The sequence below is a fragment of the Danio rerio genome, chromosome 21 (genome assembly GCF_049306965.1).
Source record: "Danio rerio strain Tuebingen ecotype United States chromosome 21, GRCz12tu, whole genome shotgun sequence".
NCBI lineage: Eukaryota > Metazoa > Chordata > Actinopteri > Cypriniformes > Danionidae > Danio > Danio rerio.
In genome coordinates, this window is record NC_133196.1 from 3,162,425 (window position 1) to 3,190,183 (window position 27,759).

Below are 27,759 nucleotides of genomic sequence, written 5' to 3' on the forward strand. Positions count from 1 at the left end.
CTGCTTGTTTAAACGATCTTTCATCTCGTTTTACACTTGAACAACTAAATGAATGCTTAAGTCAATTTAACAGATTTTATTTTCACTAAATTACAGTAATCAGTGCTGTAAAAGGAATCGTATGGAGTTAATATGGTCAGTACTTGGTCCAATTCTCTTTAGTATTTATATATTGCCTTTTGGTCAAATCCAGCAAAAATTTGGGATTGGATATCATTGTTATGCTGATGACACACAGATCTATATTAACTAGGGAAGCAACAATACAGTTAGCCCACGGTTCATTACATACCTTGGTTTTTTAACACAGTTTTCGGTTTGGTTCTCATGGCTTGACACGTGTGTTTTTTATTTTATTCTATAGGCAATAGGAACAGTAAGAGGTTAAGGAGAAAAAAAAAATTTAAATTGATTCATTGCAATACTCATTTTGTTTTACTTAAAAGCCAAGTAAAAGTACAGTAGTTCCTAGTGTATTGTATAAAAACAAATGAACACTGAAATCTCACAGCTGCTGGTAGCCCATGTACAAACTGGGGAACACATCAAATCCTTCACTTTGAAAATAAACACATGTGAAGTTAATAAAGATAAATTGGCCATTTCAAATAAACATATTTGTACTTCAGTAAACATAAATAAACCATCTTCATTATCTCAGTGCTGATAAATGCGAGACGGTAGTCTGTAAAGCGGATCGAGTGCTTTTATAAGATGACAAAAGCCCACATCTCCAATCACCGAAAACAGCTGCAAATCTTTAGCAATAAACACCCGCACTGCCTTTATTATTTTATGTGTCTCTCGGGACCAGTTGGGTATGTTTGCTTGAAAGATTCAGCGAGGGATTGTTGCTATTTGGAGAACTTCATTAACGTACCTTATCCTCTAGCGTAGCGGTTGGATCCCGGTTAGATCCAGAAACAAGCGCTGCTTCATTTTTCAAATAACAAACTTTCTTTGCGAACTCAACATCACATTATGTTTAATTTGGTTTTGGAAAAAGATGTAAAACGATAATAATAATCGCTTTTATTTGCTTCTGGAGAGACTCTGATTGAACAGGTGCTAAGTTAGTAGTCATTAAGGAAAGGGTTAGCTTGCCAGATCTAAAACAAAATAACGCCAGAAATCAGTCAAAGGTAGCTGTAAACAAACCCGTAACCCGAATCCAAAGGAGAAAACTCCCTCCCATCAATAAATTACCCTGATAGCTCGATAACGTTACATGACTGCATTGTACAATGCCTAAACTTACCTTAGCCACGCAGCATTAGCTGTTAGATCCACAAACAACGGGCTGCTTCAATTATCAAATAACAAGCTTTCTTTGCGAACTCAACATCACGGGCTTTATTTGATGAAAAAAAATGTAATAGATGAAAAACAATAACATTAACCGCTTTTATTTGCTTCTGAAGGGACTCTTGTGTTGCAGGTGCTAGTCATTAGGCGCGCGCGCTAACATGGGGGTTGCCATTACCAGCTATTTAAAACAAACTAATGCCAGAAACAAATCAAAAGTAGCTAATAACAAACCAGTAACCCGAATCCAAATGAGAAAACAAAATATGTCACTCATTGTCACATGTCAAGCGTTACACAATGCATTGTATAAGTCATCTGTTGCCTAAACTGTAATCTGTATTTAGTATTAATCAATATTTTCAAAACCTAAATGTATTAATAACTCAAAGACAGTTTCTCTTTTATACAGAAGTCATCTACCACCAGTTTTAATATTGACTGAATGTGCAATATTATAATACTAGCCATTTTTAGTGTATACCATTAAACCTGCAGCAACGTTTAAAAGGGGTGACTTGACAACCCCGGTTATCAACTAACAGTAAAACAATATTTGAATATCATTTTTTTTTTTATTCGAGAGGTGGTCATATGCAAATATATTTGCTCAAGTTACATCAGATCTCACATATAAATGACACTTTATGGATATTTTGATTATGCAGCTATTTATAATAAACAAAACAAGTGTTTAGTTGTGCTTTATTGCAACTCAAAGTCAGTTCCTGGAGGGCCGCAGCTCTGCACAGCTTTGCTCCAACCCTATTCTAACACAGCTGATCCAAATAATCAAGTAGTCTTGAACACCTTGATTAGTTGGATCAGGTGTGTCTGATTAGGGCGGGAGCAAAGCTTTGCATGGCTCAGAGGTTAGCACTGCCACCTCACAGCAAGAAGGTCCCTGGAACGAGTCCCAGCTGGGTCAGTTGGCATTTCCGTGTGGAGTTTGGATGTTCTCCCTGTGTTGGCGTAGGTTTGCTCCGGACTCCCCCACAGTCCAAACACATGCTATAAAGGGAATCGATGAATGAATTGGCTGTAGTGTATGTGTGTGAATGAGTGTATGGGTGTTTTCCAGTACTGGGTTACAGCTGGAAGGGCATCCGCTGTGTGAAACAAATGCTGGATAAGTTGACAGTACATTACACTGTGGGACTGAGCTGAAGGAAAATGAATGAAAACAAATATATTAAAATATAATTTATATAATTATTATTATTAATAATAATAATAATAATATAACAATGATTATAAAATGTATATGATACTTATTGATTTAATTGCAGCTAGAGCGTGCAAAGATTAATATATTTAAATAAATATATTATATTTGTAAATTATAGAAATATCATTTATATATAAATAAATGTATTTGAAAATATTTGCTTAGGCAGCATTTTTGACGGTCATCTCAAAGGCAAAATTAATATTTAAAATTAATATACAATAAAACCTAAAATATTGTAAATGAAATATAAATCAAACATGTCAAATAAATAAAAAGCTATAACAGCATCTTAATAACACACAAAAATAAAGGCAAAATTAATATTTAAAATTAATATACAAATAAAAAACCCTAAAATATTTAAAACTTAAAGTGAAAAAATAAAACATTTCTAAAATAATCTGAATTATAATAAAAGTATTAATAAAAGCATCTCAATAACACAAAATAATAATTAGAAAACTTAAAAATGAGAGAAAAAACTAAACTTCAAGCAAACCAACATTAATTAGACAAATATAACGAGCACAAGAGTCAGAGAGTGCAGAAAGATGTCAATCATTTTATTCCTCTCTAAACAGGGCAGCGTTTGGGCCCTCTATTCACAGTACATGTTCATCCTGACACCTCGAGTGACACGTATGTACACGAAAACATCTGAACCCAATGACATTACATTCAGTGCCAATGCAACTAAGAAAACACTAGACTGTATTAGAGCGACGCGCGTCACAAGCACAACTCTCTCCTGATTGGCTAATTCCACACAGATCTCTCCTGATTGGCTAATTTTGCAAAACTCTCTCCTGATTAGCCCATACAACCCAACTATCTTCTGATTTGCCATTTTAATACGACTCTCTCCTGATTGACTAATTCCACTCAACTCTCTCCTGATTGGCCGATTCCACCAAAAACAGTCCAATCAGTAAACAGCTGTTTTATTTTAGAGTAACACATTCAGTTTTGTTTACGGTTTCGCTCTGGTGGTTTCGTACATTCGGGTTCAGCGAGTGCGATTGGAATGTTTAAGTTGTACGAGTTTACCGTTTTGAAAAATCGCATCTAGTTGAAATGTTACCGTAAATACTCGGATGTTGTGATCGTGCATCTGCTCTACGTTTGGCTATTCGTCGTCCACTACTTTGTATTTAACAGTCTTTTGTGGGTAGGTTTGACTAATGAAAATGTTTAGCAAAAAAAAAAATAACGTCGCAATTAAATTTATTGTCTTAGTATTTTCGTCTTGTTTTCTGATAAATAACGATACGTTTTAAATCAAGATTTTGAAAAATGCATGAAAATTAAGGGAGTTTATGCTTAAAATACCGAGTTAAAAAATACACTAGCTTTATACTTTCTAATTAATTTTATTTATTTAATATAATAAAAATGTGTTTACATAATTCGAAGAATATGCAATTTGTTGTGGTTTAAGCATAAAATCACGTAACATTAACATATTTTCAAAAAACGAGACTTAAAATGTTAAGCATTTAAATTGTTTTTTTTTTTCAGAAAAAAAAAAAATTCCGAAATTTATTTACCGAATCTTTTCCCGGATCTCAAAAAAACAAGATGAAAATTGTTTGTGCCTTGTTCGATTGTTTCAAATAGTTTGTGATTTAGATTTTTACGTTGTACGAATAAATTTACGTTGTACAAATTTAAACCAAGAAAAGAAGCGAATAAATAAACGAACAAACAAACTCAACTAACTACGTAAATCTACATCTATGCCCCCGAATTCGAACGGCATCCTCCTATTGGACAGAAAAAATTTGATTGGCATCAGGGCTCCTCCAATAAGATGCCACTATTCTGATGACACAATCTGATTGCAAAATCACATTTAAATAATACGAGGTAAGAAATCGTCGTGAAATGTTTTCTTTTCGTATAAAGTCGTTCTGATATAATGGATGTGGGCGATCAGCAAGATCAATAATGAGGCACTTTTCTAGAAGTGTTTGGAGTCGCGCACACATACACACACTCACGCACGCACACACACTTGCTAAGGCATATGGAGTTGAATTAGTCAGATTAAAGCGTCGACTGACCATCTAAAGCGATAATGAACTTATATACACAAATAATCTGACGTATTAAATTGTGTTTTTTGCCTGTTATGATCGATCTGGGTTTGTGCTACGGTGTTTCAGACACGGATTAACAAAAGAAAACAATCGTTCGTTTCATCTCTTCTTCAGCGACTCATTCTGCGCTTCATAAAAGAGACGGCGAAACATCGACATTTACAAACACGCCGGAACAATCTGAACGTTGGCGAATATACGCAGACAATGAAAGCAAAGCTGAAATGCTTGTTCAAAAAGAAAAAAAAACAACTAATAATCAGGACTAAAACAGAGCCTGTCTCAAAATCTCTCCCGTTATATATATATATATATATATTTATATATAAACCTGCCATCTGACGTACTTACATACATACATTGACTTATATTTGTATGAATCTAGATATCTGTGGTGCGTCCTCTGCTGTGTGAAGTAGTGTGGCGCTACATGAACTTTTGCAGCAGATTCAGAACAGTCTGGAAAAAAGAGGCGCAGTGTGTTTTTCTGTTCACTAGAGGGCGCTGGAGTGCAGAGCTGGAGATCAGACACACGGACAGCTCAACCGGGAAACTGCGAACAACACAAAAATACAATTACATTTCACAATAATCAATTCCGTTAGCATTTTCTGGGAGGTCACATGTTGAAAAATGAACAATACATGTTGCAACAAAGCCAATTAATAAAAAAATAAAAAAATAAAATACAGCACACATAGATTCACTGGCCACTTTATTAGGTACACCGGGTATACCGGGTTGGACCCCCCGTTACACTACCACCACCAGCCTGAACCGCTGATACAAGGCAGGATGGATTCATGCTTTCATGTCGTTGATGCCAAATTCTGACTCGACCATCTGAATGTGTCAGCAGAAATGGAGACTCATCAGAGCAGCAACGTTTTTCCAATCTTCTATTGTCCAGTTTTGGTGAGTCTGTGTGAATTGTAGCCTCAGTTTCCTGTTCTTAGCTGACAGGAGCGGCACCCGGTGTGGTCTTCTGCTGCTGTAGCCCATCTGCCTCAAGGTTGGACGTGTTGTGTGTTCAGAGATGCTCTTCAGCAGAGCTTGGTTGTAGCGAGTGCTTTTTGAGTAACTGTTACCTATTTTGTCATTCTCTGTAAACCCTACAGATGGTTGTGCGTGAACATCCCAGTAGATCAGCAGTTTCTGAAATACTCAGACCAGCCCAGACCAACAACCATGCCACATTCAAAGTCACTTAAATCCCCTTTCTTCCCCATTCTGATGCTCGCTTTGAACTGCAGCAGATCGTCTTGACCATGTCTGCATGCCTAAATGCATTGAGTTGCTGCCATGTGATTGGCTGATTAGAAATTTGTTTGACAAGCAGTTGGACAGGTGTACCTAATAAAGTGGCCGGTGAGTTTAAAGACATAATTTATGAATATATTATTTACGTATAAATAAATATATTAAAAATATTAGGAAAGACAAAATAAATATTTAAATAATAATAATAATAATAACAATAATAAACTAAAATGACAAACTTAATGTGGAAAAAAAATCTAGTTACATTTCACAATAATGCAATAATAAAAAAAACTAATTAAAGTAAAATTGATTACAATACCCACATATTACCTAGTACATGTTACAATCTGATATAATAATTACAGCAATAAAGATAAAAGATAATTTAATGCATATAATAACAGCTGTTAATATAACTAATTACAAAACAATAATAATAAACTGCATAACAAACAAATTAAATAAAAATATAAAGCTGTGGGAACCAGAGAGTATAAGTGCAATAATGCACTCCAGTACATTGAATTATTATATAAATAATGCAGATTTGACGTTGTAAGGGTGTGCAAACATTTTTAATAATTCAACAAGGCATCATTAATTATTTTTACCCAATACATTTTCCACTTCTGTAGTCAGGTGTAGTTAATACATGTGGTGTACCTGTGCTCAGAAGAGGATGGGTTTGCCGGCAGTTTTCTCCTGGACGTAGGAAGTGAAGCGCTTGAGGAATTTGGGATATTCTCGCTTAGCGACGGCCCTCAGGACAGATGCAGGAGCCCAGCCACCCGGATTCACTGCGTTCACAAAACATTCATTCAGCGTTATTATAACTTGTATACAGTTGAGGGCAAAATTAAAAAAATAAATAAATAAAAAAATAATAAAAAATTGGTGGAAGACATATGAAAAAAATTTAATTTAACAGGAGGGCTAATAACTCTAAGGACACCCTATTGAATTCCAGTTTTACTATCATCAGGACAAAATGATCCTGGCCTTTTCACATAACTGTATATATTAATATTTCTGCATTATTAAAATCTCTCTTTCGGTGTTTTAAGACTATTTGAGCAGCGAGTCTCACCGTTGGCCACGTATGTGATTTTGCATGTGATGTTGTCTCTGCTGATCTCTTTGTCTCCCTCTGGTGGACTGACCAGCGTCTGGCAGATCATCGCTATGTTGATTTTAGCTCGAACGCATCTGTTGTTTGGCTATGGAAAGACAGAAGCATTAAAACATACCATCAGCCATAAATCTAAATATTACAGAATTGTCATTTTCTAGCCTACATGCTAACTACACCCTCTTCTTAATAATTACATATACCATAATGTAAATTGGTGAATTTGCATAAGCATTTTTCAAAAAATATGAATATTCACCATATCATATCTAAATCAAAATTCATCATATTTAGATACTACATACACACATCAGATTAAAATTCTATATATTATCAATACATAATCGTGCTCTATTTTAATGCATGGCAAAAATGACTAGTAACTAAACAATTAATAGTATAAAATAAAGATAAAATATATTTATTACATATTCATACACACACAAATACTTATACAGTTGAAACCAGAATTTTACATACACTATAAATAAGGAACATAACCATTTTTAAAAATGTGTGATGGTAAATCATGCTAAACGTTTACTTTTTTAGGTCCGTTAGGATTACCTAAATCATTTACATTTGCTAAATGCCCCGAATAATGAGAGAACTTTATTTTGAGAATTTTCTTATTAATTTCTAGACAGTCAAATATTCACACACATTTCCTTGGTATTATTTTAGCTTTGCTTTTAATCTGTATAACTTTAGTCAAATGTTTTGGGACTCCTTCCATAAGCTTCTCACAATAGTTGAAAAAGCTTTTTAACTCTGCCCACACATTTTCTATAGGATTGAGATCAGGGCTTTGTGATGGCCACTCCAAAACATTCACTCTGTTGTCCTTAAAGCACAGTTGAACTAGTTTGGCAGTATGCTTAGGGTCATGGTCTGTTTGGAAGACCCATTTGTGGCCAAGTTGTAATTTCCTGGCTGATGTCTTGAGATGTTGCTTCAGTATTTCTCCATAATGTTCTTTCTTCATGACGCCATCTATGCTGTGAAGTGGACCAGTCGCTCCTGCAGCAAAACAGCCCCACAACATGATGCTGCCGCCCCCATACTTCACAGTTGGGATGGTGTTTCTAGGCTTGTAGGCTTTCCCCTTTGTCCTCCAAATGTAACACTGCTCATTATGGCCAAACAGTTCAATCTTAGTTCATCAGAGCACAGGACATGTCTCCAAATTTAGCAAATTGTAATCTGGCTTTTGTTGTTGATTCTGGCTTGTTGATTGTCCCATGTTGTCACACAAGGAAGCAGTGTGTTTGAGCTTTTCCTTCAATACTATTCTACAGTTGTGCCTTTAATTAACTCAAATGTTGTCAATTAGCCAATCAGAAACTTCCAAAACCTTGACATCATCATCTGAGCTCTTTCACAGGCAGAATAATCTTATTGTCTGTAAACTTGACTTTTAAGAAAAGTTATAACAATTTCTCAAACAAAATCTCTCTCATTATTCTGCTATTAAGCAGAACAGAAACACATTTGATCATCCTAACTTACCTAAAAGAGGAAAAGTTTAGTCACATTAACATCTGACCTTTTTTAAATGGTTATGTGCCTTTTATACAGTGTATGTAAACTTCTGTTATCTTTACACTCAATATAATTTTCTGACCTGTTTTTGCACAAAAAAATGTTCAATAAAAATATATTTAAAAAAAACAAAACAGACGGCACAAATGCAGCGGTCACCATGGAGACCAGACTCACCTGGGCGTTGTCGTGTTCGACGGAGAAGTTGCAGACGAGCCACGTGTCTGGGTCGTTCTCATTATTGGCCATAATCTTGCGGATGGCAGACAGATATAAGACATCTCTCTGGGACGCCGGCCACACTCTCTGAACACACACACAACAGTCCGTCAGGGAAATGATCATGAGGGGACGCATTACACACAGCAGTGTAAACTTATTCGCTCTCCTCACCTTATGAGTCTGGTAGATGATGATGGCGTTATCGGACAACGTCTCCACAATGTTGAAGTTTTCTACAGTAGCTGCAGACACAGATGAAGATTACGTTTAGATACGGCCAAGCCTTTACACAGCTCTTTAACCTTTCTGATTTGGACTGGAATGTAATGATGTGCGCCTTTTGTGAAGCTGCTTTGGGACCATTATTATTGTGAAAAGCGCTATACAAGTAAACTTGAACTGAATATTAGACCGGCGACACAGTAGCTCAATGGTTAGCACTGTGGCCCCACAGCAAGAAGGCAGCTGGTTTGGGTCAGTTGGCAGTTGGTGTTGGGGGGGACAAGCGTGCTTCGGCCCGGTTCAAGGCAACTGTACATAGTGTGAGTACGCCCTAAATTCCTATTATTTTACTAAAGTAGTTAAAATAGTAACAATTAAAATAATAATTTAATAAACCTTGAAAAATTGGAGTATTTGTTTTCTAGAGGGACAATAATAATTTAAAGAAACTCTTTTCGTAACATTTATGTTTAGATGTAAAAATAAACATGTTTAGATACTGATGTAAGATGTAGATTTTGTTCAGAACGGATATATTTTTTAATATCTTCAAAACAATATGGGCAGAGTTTGAATACCTGTAAATTTGTATTTATATTTTGCATATAAACACATTTGTTGGACAATAAACTACATGTGAATGTGTTTGTGTATTACAAAATCTAATAAATAAAGCCATTTGTGTACTGAATAAAACATGTCAAGTAAAATCCTAATGCTGTGTTCACACCAGACGTGTCATGCGCAAATAAATTGTGTGATTCATGCGTAAACAGATGCGTGAACATTTTGAGTTTACTCGCCAAATTAGCTTCACAATAAATGTGAATTTGCGTCATGGCCAGGGCTTCTGTCTGCGCGGCGACTCTAGTTTTGTTGCTAAATGGCTAACATGTATTTTATTAAGATATTAGCTGTGTTTGTGTGCTTTAGGAAGGCTGAAAAACAGTGTAGATTCATTCGGCGCCATGTCTGAGTCCTTTAGATCTTTTTAGAGGTGCACCCAGCTCTGTAAGTTCAACAACTCCTAACATATTTTTTAATATCTTTAAAACAATATGGGAAACATTTGAATTCCTGTAAATTTGCATTTATATTTTGCATTTGAGCACATTTGTTGTGTTTCTTGGACAATAAACTACATGTAAATGTGTTTATGTATTACAAAATCTAATAATAAAAAAAGATGTTTGTGCATGTAAAATATGCCAAGTAAAACCAAAAAAACATGCCACGAGATTGACAACTGATTGTTTTTGTTTTTTACTTTATTTATTCAATTTTATTTTTAAATATGCTCATATCGTTTGAAAGATATAACAAATATTCTGTCTGTTTCAGACAAAAATGAGATCTTTCATCAGTATCTAAACACTTTTGTTTTTATATCTAAAAATATATATGTTACACAGAAAGTAAAAGAAAAACATGTAAACATGTTGCTTTATTTATTAATATTTATTAATTAATATTTTTGATTTAGATCATTTTAAAATAAAATTTACCATTTACATTTTTCTCATCATATAAATTAATAAAGTGTTTATGTAGGCATGTTGTTTTTATTTCTTTTTAAAAATATATTATTTGTGGCATCTCATTTATTCATTCTCCTTCGGCTTAGTCTCTATTTCAGCGGAATGAACCACCATTTATTTCAGCATATGTGTTACATAGCAGATGCCCTTCCTGCCACAACCCAGTACTGGGAAACACCCATATGCTCTCATATTTACAGACACACACACACACACACACACACACACACACACACACACACACACACACACACACACACACACACACACACACACACACACACACACACACACACACACACACACACACACACACACACACACACACACACACACACACACACACTATGGCCAATTTAGTTTATTCAGTTCACCTATAGCGCATATGTTTGGACTGTGGGGGAAACCGGAGCACCCGAAGTAAACCCTCGCCAACACGGGGAGAACATGCAAACTCCACACAGAAATGCCAACTAACCCAGCCGGGACTCGAACCAGCAACCTTCTTGCTGTGAAGCAGCAGTGGTAGCCACTGAGCCAGCATGTGTTGTGGTATCTGTCTAGCATTAAAAATAAACCAACTAAAGGCTGAAACACGGCAGTAAAGATGGATGAGATGTAATTCTACCCATGATACATCACTATTAATCAGGACAGTGACCATCAGCAGGTACGGCTAAATTTTCTGGGCAGACATTATCCTGAAAGTCTTCTGGTAAGTCATCATATTAAAGCATGTAAAATTGTTGTAAGAGTGTATGATGCTTACACAGACCAAACTGAGCTTACTCATCAGATGATGGTCTCCATTATTAATGATATTATTCAGAGCAGAGCCTTACAGGATTATAAATAGACTCACATGTTCATGCCACACAAAAGGTCAATGCTATGCTTAAAGATGTACAGTTGAGGACAGAATTTATCATCCTTTTGTTGAGATTGATTTATTTTATATATTTTCAACACATTTCTAATCATAATAGTTTTATTAACTCATTTCTAATAACTGATTTATTTTATCTTTGCCATGATGACAGTGAATAATATTAGACTAGATATTCTTCAATACACTTCTATACAGCTTAAAGTGATATTTAAAGGCTTAACTAGGTTAATTAGGGTAAAGTTAGGGTAATCAGGCAAGTCATTATATAACAGTGGTTTGTTCTGGAGAAAATCCAAAACAAATAAAGCTTAAGGGGGCTAATAATATTGACCTTAAAATGCATTTAAAAAATTAAAAACTGCTTTTAGTCTAGTTGAAATAAAACAAATAAGACTTTCTATAGATGAAAAATGTTAGAGGAAATACTGTGCAAAATTCCTGAATCTGTTCAACATCATTTGGGAAATATTTGAAGAAGACAATAAAAATTCACAGGATTCACAGATAAATTTAGACTTTATAATTTAATATCATACTTCAATATCATGGGTATTTCATAGTATTTTAAGCCTTCTACAAACAATTCATTTAAAAAGTCAGATCCATTTAAAAATGAAGCAAGTGGCAAGTATTTATTAATGATTCAATGACTACATTCACATGGACATCAGTAATCGAAGTATTAGCTTTAATCTAATTAAGACAATAATAAGATTAAGGTGTTTACATGAGTTGCTTTTTAAATGTGTTACTTCTTATGACCCTGTTTTACGTTATACACGTGACATCACCTAGACGGAGGAGCTGGGACGGAAATGCCCCGGCCCGGACCAATCACGTGGGTCGAGCGCGCTGTTGTTAATATTAGGAGAAAAATAAATATATTTATGGTTTTTTGGAGTCAAACACTTGTGAACAAAATTTAAGACCTCGATTAACAACCGCGATTAAGGCTTTTTAAGGGACTTAATTTTCTCATAATTGACTTATTAACTTTTAATACTTTGTAAGACCCCACAGACACCCTGCTTTCCCCAGTATGAAGAAAGTTTTTAGGATTGTTGTCTTCAGAAAAGGGACAGTGCTTCCATATCACACACGTCTTTTACAATATCATGCCATTCACCAACAGATGGAGGATCTTCCACTTCTTTCTTATATATATATATATATATATATATATATATATATATATATATATATATATATATATATATATTTTTTTTTATTTATATTATATATATAAATATATATATATATATATATATTTTTATATATTTTTATATTATTTATATAAATATATATATAATATATAAATTTATATATATATATATATATATATATATATATATATATATATATTTATAATATATATTTATAATATAATATAATATTTTATATATATGTATATATATATATATATATTTTTTTTTTTTTTTTTTTGGTATTTTTGAAGAATAAATTGCCAGGTACATAGTTTTAAAGTTACATTCCAGATTCAATCCCATTATTGCATTTATCTTTTTATTCAGATCTTGCCAATAGGTGATCTTTAAGCTTTGATAGCCGCCTTCATACATACACAGATTATTCCAGAATATTAATGGTAAATTACTGAAAAGAAAAAAAAAATGCTTGAACAAGTTGTTTTTGAAAATTTCGGAAATATTGTTCTGGCAATCTTCCCCAATGAGAAGTAGTAAAATTACCAGTAAATTACCTGACTTGACAAAAAAGTGGGTTTCCTCCGGGTGCTCCGGTTTCCCTACAGTCCAAACACATGCGCTATAGAGGAATTGGATGAGCTGTGTGTGTGTGTGTTTGTATGGGTGTTTCAGAGTACTGGGTTGCAGCTGGAAAAGCATCCGCTGCGTAAAACATATGCTGGAATAGTTGGCGGTTCATTCCGCTGTGGCAACCCTTCATATATAAGGGACTAAACAGAAGGAAAATGAATGAATGAACATGTTTTGTGCGTGTGTATTAATACTCACTCTCCCAATCATTACGGACGTCTGTGTCCCAAAAGTATTGGCAGACTTCATGTCCCGTGACGCCTTTAACGCAGTGTGTGGCCTTCAGTGGATCCAGCACGATCCCGTTCTCCTCCACTTCTCTCCGGTAAACCTGACACAAACACACAACTGTGAGTGAGCTGGTGTGTGACAGCTAAAACACACACTATCGATTGGGTTTTAAAAAGTCATGATATATATATATATATAAAATAAGCTGACATGTTAAAACAAATTTTAGGTTTGTATTTTGTCTGTGTGTTTTTTTAAGTTACATTTTTAAGTGTCATTTTAAAAATGTCATTGCCAATAAGCTGTAGTTTCTTCCTAGAATTTAATCAAAGTGTTTATAAGCATGTTTGACTGCTGACCTGGTCTTATTGCAAACACTTATGGAGACAAGTAAGATTTGCAGGCTCATAATCAACATTCATGTATGCATACAGGCATAATATTCCATTTCTGGCCAATGCTGATGTTTATTTTCCTATAATATCATGTATACTCTAGTTTTAGATCCATATAAGCCTCGGAAATTACTGATTGACAGAGAACGATGTAAGAAAATAATAGACGATGACAACTTGGGTGTGCATTATTTTCTAATAATTCACCGGTCTGGAGTGCATTATTCTGCTTATACTCTAAATCCACTGTTCAGATGTTGCATTTCAGACATTTGTCAGCTTTTTGTCCTCAAATCGCTCCTGTGTGTAAGACTAATGTCTTTCACATCTCCTCCAAAGCCTTCAGTTGTGTTTTGATGTGATTTTTGACTGCTGTAGCTGTAAAATAGCTCAGCATAGTGATATGGAGCTGCAATGTGCTCCAAACCTGCCGGAACTACTTTATCTGAAAATAACGACACACCTCAGAATGGTCATCAGCCAATCAGAATCAAGCACTCAAGTATAAGATAAGCCAATGTTATGATGTTCACCTTCATCTCTCCTTCTTCCACCACGAGTTGCCAGTTTGCGTCTCCTCCGACGTCCTGCAGCGAGTAGGTCATGTGATTCTGGACCATCTCCTCCACCTGCCCCAAACACAGGGTGATTTATTGATTTGACGGCTGTAAATGTTATTACGGGTATTAAATTACCAGGTCGTGTCACATTTGCAGCCTAAAAATAAAGCCTAAACAGCCATTTAAAGGCTAATTAGATTATTCGTTCCTCACCGAATTGAATTGTATGCTGTAGTAATAATAATAAAAACAAGATCATATTGCTCAAACAAGATATTTGGAAATGCAATCTATTTATATATGCAAGCAGTCAAAACTAAAGCGATTTAAAGGCATGTGTTTAGTCATTTATTTACAATAACTAAGTACATGCACTCATAAATCTTTATTAATATGACCAGAAACACTGATTTAAAGGAATTATAGAAACATATTGAACATGCAATTTCATGCACAGCATCTTACAAAGAGATTATTGAGAGAGATACAGTGAGACAACTGGTATTTTATGTATTTTAATGCAATTATCTCAAAAAATGACTAAACAGCCAATTTATATATATAGCATGATTTGTGTTGTGTGTGTGAATGTAAACAGACTACATAAATGTGTATCAGTATAATAAGCTGTCATGCAGCAGCTATTGGACATGACAATTACGCTTTACTAACACAACAACGCAAGCAGAAATGATCCAAATTGAAGATATTCTGATAAAGACGATATTGAAAAATGATCATGATAAAAAGTATATAAAATATACATATGACAAAGCGATGTGAGGAATGAAATGTATTTTGTGCCGAGCATCTGTGTGTTGCATGCATAGGCTGTTTATCCAGGTTTAACCAATCAGATGAGGCCTTGCTATCTTTATACCTGCCTCCAAAGTAGGTGCTGTTCTGCTATTGGCTAGAAAAAGTAACTCTAGAGCTAAAATAAAATAAATAAATAAATAATCCATCAAATAAACTAACAAACAAATAAAAAAATAATAATAATGGCGGGAGTCAAGACAAGATGGTAAAAAATGACAAGTCAATAATAATCACAATATGTGCACAGGTTTTCATTTATTAATAATGTTCTCAATAATTGTGAATTAGAATTAACTGAATCAGAAGAAATAGATGAATTGTTTAATATAAATTTAAACTATCTGGTATATCGTGGGAAATATTCAATCACAATACTCAGTGTATATTTTCCCAGTATCATGCAGCCCAACTTTGTGCTTTGTACACTTGCAGATCTTTTTATTCCCAAACATCAATATCACTTAAACAATCTGAAAGTGTAAAGAACGTAATAGGACTGCTAGTGCACTTCCAGCAGTTTTAGCCATTATGCATAATGCTGACTAAGTAGTCAGCTCACTAGGATGTGTAACAGCCAATGTTTCCCAGTGCATTAGCGATGTAACATGCATCTCATGCTTTAAAGAGAACCCTGGGTATCAAGACATGTATGCCTTAATACAGGGGTTCTCAACCTTTTTCATTTCGGGGCCCACCTCCTTCTCCAAAGATTTTTTGAAGGCCCACATCTGACATTTTTTCTTAAACTGACTGTCTAGAGAAAATGCGTATTCTTAACATTTGTTTGCTTATACAGGCCCATATAACCGGGCTCGGATCGTATTGCTTTCTCACTACAATGGATACGCTCCAGAATTTGTTTTAATCGAGCCGAGACCACCTCAGTCAAGCAATCTCAGATCGATTGATTTGGCGCACATCAGAGCGCGATTGGTGGTTTCACATATGCCAAACGACCGCGCCAACTGGGCAAACGAGACAGGTTCTGAAACAAAAGTGTAGGTGTGAAAGCACCCTTAAAAATGTCTTTTTTTCATATTTCTTTATTCTAAATCTAGGAAATATTTTTGGTACATCAAAAAGTGTGGTTATGATGACCATACGACAAGCTAATTCAGCTAAAATAGTTTAAAATGTATTTAAATCTCATAATTAAATAGAAAATGGGGTGTATAACTGCAAAAAGGTCCACTTTTTGAGAAAAAAAAGTACCACCTCTTTTACCAAGCTGGCTACGGACCTGTTATACTATTATTAACTTATTTTTTTACAGCATTATATATATATACAAAAAAACAAATATAACATATATAAAATTAAATATAGAATATATGATAATATAAATTTTATTATTTTTTTTAAACACACACAGATTCAAAGCTCCTGAATTCTTCAGGTATTTTGCACAACTGCAGAGTATTTGGGCCTTTTCTTTAATAAATGAACCTGACAGGACAACAGGAGATGACAAAAAAAGCTGCTGCTTTGAATTGGACTGACTGCTAATCATCTATTGATCATTGTGGCGAGGGGGCGTGGCTGAGAGCCGTGGGAACGGAGTGAGGCCACCGCGTAAGTGGATACACCTGCGGTGGGCACCTGCCTAGGATCCCATGGAAGGAGCTCTGGACCATAAAAGGAGGACCGATGGCAGTGGAAGGCGAGAGAGGACCGGGCCCGGGCATATAGTTTTACTTTTGCTTTCAGTTTGACGGCAGTCTCCGTGAGGAGCTGCCGTTCATTTGTTTTGGTTTAGACGGCAGTCTCCGTGAGGAGCTGCTGTCCCTGTTATTAATAAATCATTTTAAAACGGCGTCGGTTCTCCGCCTCCTTCTTCCCGGCGGCCAAAGGGCCGTGAACCTTATTACAGTGGTGCCGAAACCCGGGAGAAGGAGGGACGCGTTGTCCAGATGCCCTCGCTGCTGAGAGAGGGGGCGAGTGTTTGGGAGTTAACCCGAGTGGGTGAGAAACCTGTTCATCTGCCCAGAGTGCGGGGGCGGCCTGAGGCTGGCGAGGAAAGGATCTGCCTGCTGCCGTCTCCCAGCATGGGGAGGAGCAGGGGACGCAGGGCTCACCACCGGAGGGGAAAGTGCTGAAGGGAGCCATCCCATAGAACCCGGGGGAGTCGGCGCGATCCGCCATGATGCCAGAGCCTGCATCCATCCACCGAAGCGGGAGCGGAGCAGGAGACCAGAGAGCCAGCCAGCAAGCCAGGAGAACTGCCGCCGGACGCCAGAAGACGGACGGGTGGATAGATTCCTCCACAGGGCTCCCAGCACGTCGTCGCATCTCTCAGCTGGTGGAGGACCGAGTGGCAGCGTGTCTGGAGAACCGAACCCCAATTTCTTTTTCTTTTTCCTTTCTCCCCTTTCTGGGTCTACTCTGTCTCGCGGGTGCTGTGGCGCCAAACCTCCTCCCTCCCCCCACACACCCTCCCTCCCGCCCCTCCAGGAGTATGCACAGCCACAGGGTGCCCCCGGCCTGTGATGGGAGATAGGGGTATGTGGTGAGGGGGCGTGGCCGAGAGCCGTGGGAACGGAGTGAGGTCGCCGCGTAAGTGGATACACCTGCGATGCGCACCTGCCTCCGATCCCACGGAAGGAGCTCTGGACCATAAAAGGAGGAACAACGGCAGAGGAAGCCGAGAGAGGACCGGGCCTGGACATATTGTTTTACTTTTGCTTTCAGTTTGTTTTGTTTTGGTTTAGACGGCAGTCTACATGAGTAGCTGCCGTCCCTGTTATTAATAAATCATTTTAAAACGGCGTCGGTTCTACGCCTCCTTCTTCCCGGCAGCCAAAGGGCCGTGAAACTTATTACAATCATAACCATTAAAAATAAACAAAAGTAAAATACAGTAAAAACTCTCTAAATCTGTTAAAACACATCGATCTGAAGACGGTGGGGTTTTTAGGATATTATTGGAGTTTGCTGAGTAAACAGCTGTTCACTAAAACACCACGAGTCTCGCTAGATCCTCCTGTATGGGCACACGTTTGTTTTAAAACACTCACACTCGCGTTATAAAACACTCATTTGCAAAACTATGTTGATATTTTACAGAATTCACACAAAGAGAGCACGGTTAGTTTGTGTATCAACGAAGATGTGAGACTCTGATACGAGTCGCAGGCATGAGGCACGCGCGAACTGGTGCGAACAGTTACCTTTACATTTGCGCAGCGGTTTGCTTTATACAGCTCAGCATGTAGTCCTATTTGACCTGCAGCGGTTGGAAGTGCAGCCACGGTTAAGTCTGTGTTTTACAGTGAGGCTCTTTTTGCACCGAGTCATTACACCAATCATTTTTATATAACACGTATTTAATAATCAAATAATTATAGTACAATAATTAAGTTAATTTTAAGCAGGACCGCGGAGGCCCACTAGTGGGCCACGGTCTACCAGTTGAGAATCCCTGCCTTAATAAAATGTAAATGCATGCCTAAATATAACGCCACTGATTTCATTGATGTAATTTGGTTGCTCAGTCTCTAGCGTATGCAATCACATACAAGATTTAAAGGTGCTGTATGTTAGTTTTTGACTCTTCTAAAGCATAAAAATACCATAATATGTTTGCAGATGTTTAAGAAACATGCTCAGTGAACATTCTTGTTTATCTGAAAAACAATGCTGAAGTCAGATATTCTGCTTTGAAAACATGCTTTCCACATGAGGTGATTATTAATTAGCAAATAATATAAGTATTATGAACGTAAACGTTAGGTGAGCAGGTTACACTGTAACCCCGTTTCCTAACAACATGACATGTGAGGAGACTTGAAGTGATAAACAATTTAGTTGTTTGCACCAGATGAAACATGACAAATGTAAATACAGCCATTCAGAAGCACAGGATAGTGCACTCACTGCACTCCAACGAAATGGTAAGGTTTATAATCTATATATGTGTTGATTTGCACTGAGTCGCAGTTCTAAAGTTCAATATCAAACAGTTTATTTTATTTTCAAGATCTGAAGTGAACTATCTGCTGCTGCTTTCAGTAATATGGCAATTAAAGTCCTGTAAAATGACATTCAAACTTATATTATTAGCATTTAACACTAAACAAAGGTGCACCTGAGGAGATCATTGTCAGTTTTCTGTTGTTCAGTTGCAAGAAATAGAAACCGTTTCTAATATATCAATTTTAAGTGTTGATTAAAACAAAATTTTCTTTTAATATGGAGAATATTCCTTCTATCTTGTGCTGTTGCTTTTATATGGAACACGATTTAAATCAGCCTTTAGGCTCAATAGTCAGGCACACTATTGTTGATTTCGTCAATCTGGCAACCTGCGCTTACTGAACGTGTTTTGATCCAGGAGTGCAATACCTGGTTCAACCACTGGGGAGCAAACTTATATACTACACCTTAAATGTTAGTCCTTACGGGGTTGCGGCTGGAAGGGCATCCGCTGCGTAAAAACGTGCTGGATAAGTTGGCGGTTCATTCCGCTGTGGCGACCCCGGATTAATGAGGGGACTAAGCTGACAAGAAAATGAATGAATGAATAATGGGGATTGATATGAGGACGCTTTAGAGACGGAGCAACCAACTTACACCATCGAAAACATTGGTCCAAAATAAAGGAGCATCTTTTTGAAAAACGTAAATATGTCGTGTTTTTATCTACATATTTGTCAGAGGCATCATTTACATTATATTAAGGCATGTCTTGATACCCTCTTGATCGCTTTTGTGTGGGTGTGCTAGAGGGCGCTGTTACCTCAGCACTGAATCTGTGCTCGTGGAGAGAGGAAGTGAAGACTACAGCAGAAGATGAGGGAGAGGGAGGGCGAGAGGGAGGCTACACGGGTGAAAAAGAGGAGACAAATGCAGACACATCAGGAGGAAAACAAACCCAAAGACACCAAATGCAGGAAAACAGACACCAGAGACGGAGGAAGACGTCTGCACGGGCCAGAGGTTCAGAAGTCACCTGATCAGACTTTAAACATTGGATTGAATCAAATCTTGAAAAATGATTGTTCTAGAGAAGATTTCAGAATCACAAAACCCAATCTTGCTTTTGATCTTGGTTAAATCTTCAGTTTGTGTTGCTCAAAACGCTTTTAAAGGTATAGAGAAATTAAAACGGTGTTCAGTGTGTTAATATCTGTAAGCTAGTGTGCTCCAAAACAATGACAAAACTGATATAAACATGTAAATCTTATTCACAATATATCTGTAAATCTTAATAAAGCAGTTTATCTTCAAGGGGTTTTATTCACTTCCCCTCATACTTCAGTTTCTCATCAAATCTTCTGACCAATCAAATGCTCTCGAGTATCTGACATGCCCCGCCCCCTTAACATAGGAAATTAAATATGTGGGCTAATGGATGTCTTCAGTGGAGTGAGTACTCCTTATCCATGAAAGTAAAGGAGTAAAGAGTAAAAGTAAAGTAAAGTAAAGTAAAGAGGCTGAATGGAGGAGGCTCGTTCTTTATCATCGCGCTGCAGATGCTCTGTTTAACGGTTTTCTCGCTAGTGAAGTGTTCAGTTTGTACACTTACAAAGTCAGCTAAGTAAATAGCAAACGTGCCATGGAGCAACGCAACTGACGCTTAAAGTGAATGTGAGATGAAACGCTGATTGGTTTAATACGCAATATGCTCAAAACACACCCAGAACTCATTAAGAGAATAAGCACAACCCTGTTAGACCATGCGCTGCGGAGCAGAGCATATTATTCCGTCCTTAAAATAAAAATAGAAAAGGTGAATTCGGACACGTATAGTATCTAGTCTCTAGTATCTGACATGCCCCTGCCCCTTCTCATTTGCTTAAGAGCTTGAGCTCAACCACTCTCACTGGCAGAGCGGAGAGGAAAACAAAACCCTATTGGCTGTTTTTTAGAGAGGAGGAGGGGCTAACTCTATAAGTAAGATGTGTTTCCTGATCCTGAATTGCAAACTCCCATCATTCTGATCCAGATTAAACTTTCTCAACAACTGGCCCGGATGATCATGAGCAGATGATGATGATGAGGAGGAGGATTATAAGAGTAAACTGACCTTCTCAGCGAAGCGGTGAGAGCCCACGATGGAGAAAACATCTCCTGAAGGCACTGAACTGCTCCTCTGTATTCTGCTCTTCTCACAATGAGACTGGGGAAATAAAGAAATGACCATATTCACTGGGATTTATGTAGAAGTGTATCATTAGGATTTGATTACATGCTGATGTTAACATTAATATTTTATTGGTAACATTTTTATTAATTAATGAACGTTGTAAATTGCTAACACAGAGTTTAAGAGTGTTAAATAATGTTTAGGCTAATTGAAATGCCAGACAGAGTTTGTGTCAGTGATAGAATTTTTTAAATAATGCACAGTACAGGATTTTCAATATAAATAACTAGAGGTGTGAACCTATACTGGTCTCACGGTTTGGCTCGGTTTCAATAATCATGCCATCGATTTGCTTCAATTCGATATCTCGGTGCATTGACGATGCTTTCCATACACAGGGTTATATTTTGGGGGAGGCTATAACAAACTCTGTATAAACACACAGACACACAGCACCACACTGTCTCTCATTCACACACATACACAAACATAGACAGCACCAAACAAACACACACACACACACACACACACACACACACACTTAAAGGGCCATGAAACCCCCTCGTTTCAGCAGGGTGTTTTCACACCTCTACTTTGGAAAAAGCCAGAAAAGTGGGCGTGTCCAGCTCTGTTTAGGGGGGAGTGCCGGAAAAAGAAAAGAGGCACGGTGTGGGAGTGTCTATTTGGGCACGCAACTGTGTTTACATGGGCATCTGTAGTCGAATAATTTGCCAAATTTTAAATGGTGGACTTTAACTGTCTTTCATTCAGGGAATTCATTCATGCCCCTCGCGACAAACTAGATATTTGATTCGAGGATCTGCTCTAAGCGTGTATTTTTCATGCAGTGTTTGATACCGCACGGCGAATGAGAGAAAAAAAACTCAGCATTTTCCGAAAACTTAGATGCACTCGGCAGGTAGCGTCAGAAAGCCGCGTGTGTTATTCCGGTCACAAAATACGGTGAAAACCCTACACGAGGTTAAAGTTTGGTTGTGGTGCTAACATGTTTACACTCGGTGCAATAGTTTGTTCAATTCGAACAAACTGAATAAACAAAGAGTCACTGGTCACTCACTTACCAAATCTGTAGAGACAGGACAATCACCAGCAATTAGAGCCGCGTCTTTATTAAGAGAAGACTACAAGCGAATCCGCATGTCAGCGTTTGCAGATGAGAACAGCTCTCAGGTAAACAATAATCCTCCTTAGACACGTAAGTTATTGTTGTCGAGCGTCGCGTACACTGTTAATCCACACGTGAGTCTGCGCTCTCACAGAGAGAAAATTAAAACAACTTAACTGCAGCAAACTATAAAAGCAACACTTCACACTTGTTTTGTCAACACAACGTGGCGTTTCTGTTGTCTAAACACTGTGACTAATGAATATTAATGAAGTTGCACAATAGAGCGCGCTGATTGGTTTGAACCAAGCCTTACTCATGCATTAATGCATCACACTGTAAGACGTAATAAGACACACTCTGGCACAGACGTCCAGTCTGCACGCTGGAATACACGCTATTATGTCATGACCGTGACGCAGCTTCAAAAATTAGTTTCAAACCGGAAGTACGAATTTGCTTAAAATAACGCAAAAACAACCAATTTACACTTTTTAGTGAAATATAGGTGTCCTAATAGTGTTTTTAGCAGTGTGGGACACATATACGACTGTCAACAGCTCAACACATGTGTTTTGGTGTTTCGTGACCCTTTAAGCCCTCGCAATATGCATTTAGCCGGGAAAGCTGGCGCTGAGCTTAATGTTTGTTACAATGGCAACTTTAAAAATGTTTGTGACCAAGTTGTTTAAAATTCACTTGCTGTTGAAACTATATATATGCTAAATATATGTTAAAACAATATATTGTGCAGGCCTGATTCAAATCACTTTAAACAATCATACTTTATTTGTTCGTTCTCTTGCAAACCTCTTTAATTGCTAATAAAGATAGTGATATAACATTGAAGACGATAAGATGTCTATACTGACGTACCTGTTCTTCGATTTTGTCCTGTCGGTCAAGAGCGGCCTCTACAGCGTCAAAAAACTCGTCTTCATTGATTAGGCTGTTTGGACCCTCCTGATGGACACACATAAACACACAGCTTACACACCACACAGTTTGCACAGGCAATACTACACAAGAACGCAAACCCACCTCATAATCAGGCCCTCCGAAATGAGACTTCTTCTTGAGTTCGGACAGGGCAGATTTATAGGCCTCCTCCACCCTCCTCCTCTTCTCCATCTCCTGTATTAAAGCCAGAGAGCAGGAATGAGTTGAGCTGGTGGAAACACTGAGCTGTGCTCAGGTTTAATGTGTTGGCGTGAGTAGATGAGATCTGGCCGGAGCGAGAGGCTGTATCGCTCCATTGTTCAGACTGTGTCCTCCTTCTGATTGTGTGTGTGTGTGTGTGTGTGTGTCAGTATTGTGCTGAATGCTGCTGACTGCAACACATCAGCAGACGCTTCAGCTCCACCTCTGACACACACACAACCACATTAACAACTGATGGAGGGACTTTTGTTGCAGTAGAAATGTCAGCTTTGTGTTAGTTTGCGGTTCATTTATTAGATAGCATTGCTAGAATGTTGATCAAACTTTTAAACACGATGTTTCAGTACAAAACATAGCGTTTCTAGTCCAATGCATGCACTAGAAGTACAGTGATTTCATACAGTACACAGAAATAAAGGTACAAAATCTGTCACAGGGGTGGTACCTTTTAATTCGGCTTAGTGCCTTTATTAATCTGAGGGCGCCACAGCGGAATGAACCACCAACTATAGCTGCAACCCAGTAGTGGAAAACACCCATACACACTTATTCTCACACACACACACACACACACAATACGGCTAATTTAGCTTATTCAATTCTCCTATAGCGCATGTGTTTGGACTTGTGGGGGAAACTCATGCCAACACGGGGAGAACATGCAAACTCCACACAGAAATGCCAACTGACCCAGCCGGGACTCGAACCAGCGACCTTCTCACTGTATGGCAACAGTACTAACTACTGAGCTACTGTGTCGTCGCGGTACCTTTATAAAATGTATATTTTTTTTCCTAACAGGCCCTTAAAGGTAAATTTTATTATCTAAAATGTTCATCGTGCACCTTACAGTATCTTAAATCTACAAAATTAAAGCTTAAAGGAATAATAAGTAAACCCTAAAGGTGCTAATGTCCACCTGTACAGTGCTAAAGTGCATCTTTTGAAACAGTCCCACCCCAGTGACAGATTTTGTGCCTTTGTGAATGTATAGAGGACCAAAGCTTGAAAAACCAAAAAAATAAATAAAAGAAAATCAATAAATATTTTTAGAAATGCATAAATAGATAGATAAAATAAAAAAAAACTAAATAAAATCATAAAAGATGTAATAAATAAAACAGATTTAAATAAACAATAAAATATAAAAATAAATATGACTTAATAAAATGTGTAATTTTTCAATTTATATTTTTAAATTTTCAAACTTTTATCAATTTATTTAATATAATTTATTTAATACTGCATTTACGGATTTCTGTATCAGTTTATTTTTTTTCGCATTTCTTTTTTACTTTCCAGTCATTATTTTAATAATAGTGATTAATATAGTAGTGTACCTGTGTTAGATAATAAATAACTTTATAATAAAATAACATCTAACTGTTTTCTGCTGTTGTGTGATTTAGTAGTTTAGTAATTTGTTTGTTTTTTCCACAATACTGTTAACTGTATATGATAGATAGATAGATGTGATTGTGTTATGTAAATTTTAAGTTTATAAATAATACGTTTAATTTATAACTGTACGGTGAAATTATATTTTTATGGAAGCCATACCTTGCATATTCTTGCAAACAGCTACTAAACATAAAACACTCTGACATTTTCAACACGAGTAAAAAAACAAAAACAAATTATGTACACACACGCACACACACACGCACACACACACGCACGCTGGCAGTTTTACATGCTCCTACACTGAATGTAACCCCAAACCATGATTTTTTTCTTCACCAAACTTGACTGATTTCTCTGAGAATCTTGGCTCAGTGTGGGTTCCAGTAGGTCTTCTGCAGTATTGGTGATGATTGGGATGCAGATCAACAGATGATTTATCAGAGAAATCCACCTTCTGACACTTTAAATGATCAACTAGAAGTCAAGTTATTATTTGTTGCTCTTTTAACTGAGATCAACGACAAGACCCATGTCAGGTAGTGTTGGTTTGTTTATTTATTTATTTATATAAATTAAATGAGTTTTGCCTAAGCTAAATAATCTGCAAGAAGGAAAAATAACTTATCTTTTTTCGTTTTGAAACTAGAATATTTTACTAAACCCACTTATTGCTTTAATGATAATATTTTTATAATAAATTAATAATAGTACTGGTTTTAAAGTATAAACTCGTTTAAAATGGACTGAAAACAGATGCGGGTCTCGTACCTTATCCAGCCTCTTCTGCCAGCTGTCCTCCCTCTTCACCATCAGGTCGATGCAGTGAGAAAGAGTGGCCAAGATCCCTGCAGTGGTCGCCTTGAACGTGATGGCTTCTCCTTTAAAATCGATCCCGTTTATGCCTTTATGACTCAAACACTGGAATACTGATGGAGAGAGAGAGAAGAAATGTTTTGGGCTTTAAAAGATCAGGACATTAATTTACCATCAGGCACAATCAAATTAAAGGTGTAGTATGCAAGTTTGACACCCAGTGGTTGAACTGGGTATTGCATTCCTGGATCCTGGATCAAAACAAACTCAATCGCTGGTGGCCAAAGTCAAAAACTTGTATACAGCACCTTTAAATGTCAATCAAATCTCTTCCATACTAACGTAAGTTTATTCCCCGTTAACAAGCAGTTGCTTATATTTTTCATCATTTGTTTTGCAGTAATTCCTGTAAATGTAAAAATTATTTAAAATTACATTTATTCATTTAGCAGATGCTTTTAACCAAAGTGACTTGCACAAATGAAAAGTGACTTAGAAAAATGACTTTCCAAAATGACTTACAAAACTAAAAAATTACTTACAAAAATAAAGAATGACTTACAAGCATGAAAAATAACTTGGAAAAAGGAAAAATGTTACAAAAACAAAAAACGACTTTCAAAAATGACTGCATAAAATGTTTTGAATAATTGAAAAATGAATTAGAAAGTGACTCAGAAAAATAAAAAAATGACTTCAAAAAATAAAATAATTACTAAGAAAAATGAAAAGTGACTTAGAAAAAAATACTTAGAAAATAAAATGACTTAGAAAAATTAATCAGAAAAGTGAAGTTACCTACAAAATGACTTTCAAAAATGAAAAAATATATGACTTAGAAAAATTCATTAGAAAAATGAAAATTAAAATTAAAACTGACTTAGAAAAGTGACTCTGAAAAAATGACTTCCAAAAATGAAAAAAATTACTAAGAAAAATGAAAAGTGACTTAAAAAAAAAAATAGAAAATGACTTAGAACATAAAAAAATTACTTAGAAAAATGAATAATGAAATGAAATTTTTTTCAACGAAAAATGAAAACTTACTTAGAAAAATAGATTAGAATAATGACTTCCAAAAAAACTTGGAAAAATGACTAGGAAAAATAAAAAACATGACTTCCAAAAATGAAAAAATAAATGACTTAGAAAAATGAATTAGAAAAATGTAAATTAAAACTGACTTAGAAAAGTGACTTGGAAAAATGACTTCCAAAAGTGAAAAAAATTACTAAGAAAAATGAAAAGTGAGTTAGAAAAATGAATTAGAAAAACTAAGTTACTTAGAAAAATAGATCAGAAAAATGACTTAGAATGAAAAAAAGACTTAGATAAATGACTAAGAATAACAAAAAACATGACTTCCAACAATGAAAAGAAAAAGATTTAGAAAAATGAATTTGAAAAAGGAAAAGTGACTTAGAAAAATGACTTTACTTACTAATATTACAATTTAAAAAATAATTGTATTAATTGATTATGAATTTAATAATACTGTGAAATAATTACTTGAAATGGTATGTATACACATAAAAACATCCTGTTACATTTTATTTGTAGAGATTTTCATTGGTTTCTTTATATTTGAATTATCATGAGAGCGTAAAGACATTTATGAAAAAATTTAATCCAGTCAAAACATATTTGACAGAAATAAATATATTCTCATAATCTTGCATATAGTAAACAATTAATATCAAAAATCCCTTCTCAGAAGATTTTTTAACTGTATGAGCCATTTCAAATAAAAAACAGTAATATTGTAAGAAATCATTACAAATTTCAAATATATTTTTATATTAATTATCCCAAACTTTGAAAGATAACTTAAAATACATAAAATATATTTAATTTTAATGATATAATTAAATATATTAATTTCAGTTCTCAATAATCTATTTTATCTTTCAAAATACAGGATTATTAATA

General features: G+C 36.1%; 1 protein-coding gene across 5 annotated transcripts in view; it reads right to left on the minus strand.

The window, feature by feature from the left end:
* cert1b (ceramide transporter 1b) overlaps positions 1 to 27,759 on the minus strand; it is a 422,369-nt gene that overhangs the window by 330,610 nt on the left and 64,000 nt on the right. Inside the window, exons 7-18 of one of the 5 annotated variants that reach the window (XM_073935646.1) lie at positions 25,786 to 25,943; positions 23,494 to 23,586; positions 23,329 to 23,415; positions 21,267 to 21,359; positions 19,977 to 20,057; positions 14,396 to 14,491; positions 13,435 to 13,567; positions 8,963 to 9,033; positions 8,747 to 8,875; positions 6,986 to 7,115; positions 6,562 to 6,695; positions 3,079 to 5,188 (exon numbers count right to left, since the gene is read on the minus strand). In XM_073935646.1, coding sequence (XP_073791747.1) covers positions 6,568 to 6,695; positions 6,986 to 7,115; positions 8,747 to 8,875; positions 8,963 to 9,033; positions 13,435 to 13,567; positions 14,396 to 14,491; positions 19,977 to 20,057; positions 21,267 to 21,359; positions 23,329 to 23,415; positions 23,494 to 23,586; positions 25,786 to 25,943 — 1,199 coding nt within the window. In that variant the 3' untranslated portion in view covers positions 3,079 to 5,188; positions 6,562 to 6,567. Of the gene's footprint in view, positions 1 to 3,078; positions 5,189 to 6,561; positions 6,696 to 6,985; positions 7,116 to 8,746; positions 8,876 to 8,962; positions 9,034 to 12,883; positions 13,226 to 13,434; positions 13,568 to 13,826; positions 14,492 to 19,976; positions 20,058 to 20,390; positions 21,360 to 23,328; positions 23,416 to 23,493; positions 23,587 to 25,785; positions 25,944 to 27,759 lie in introns of those variants that run through there. The other 4 variants (XM_073935647.1, XR_012397033.1, XR_012397034.1 and 1 more) reach the window with 4 other exon arrangements.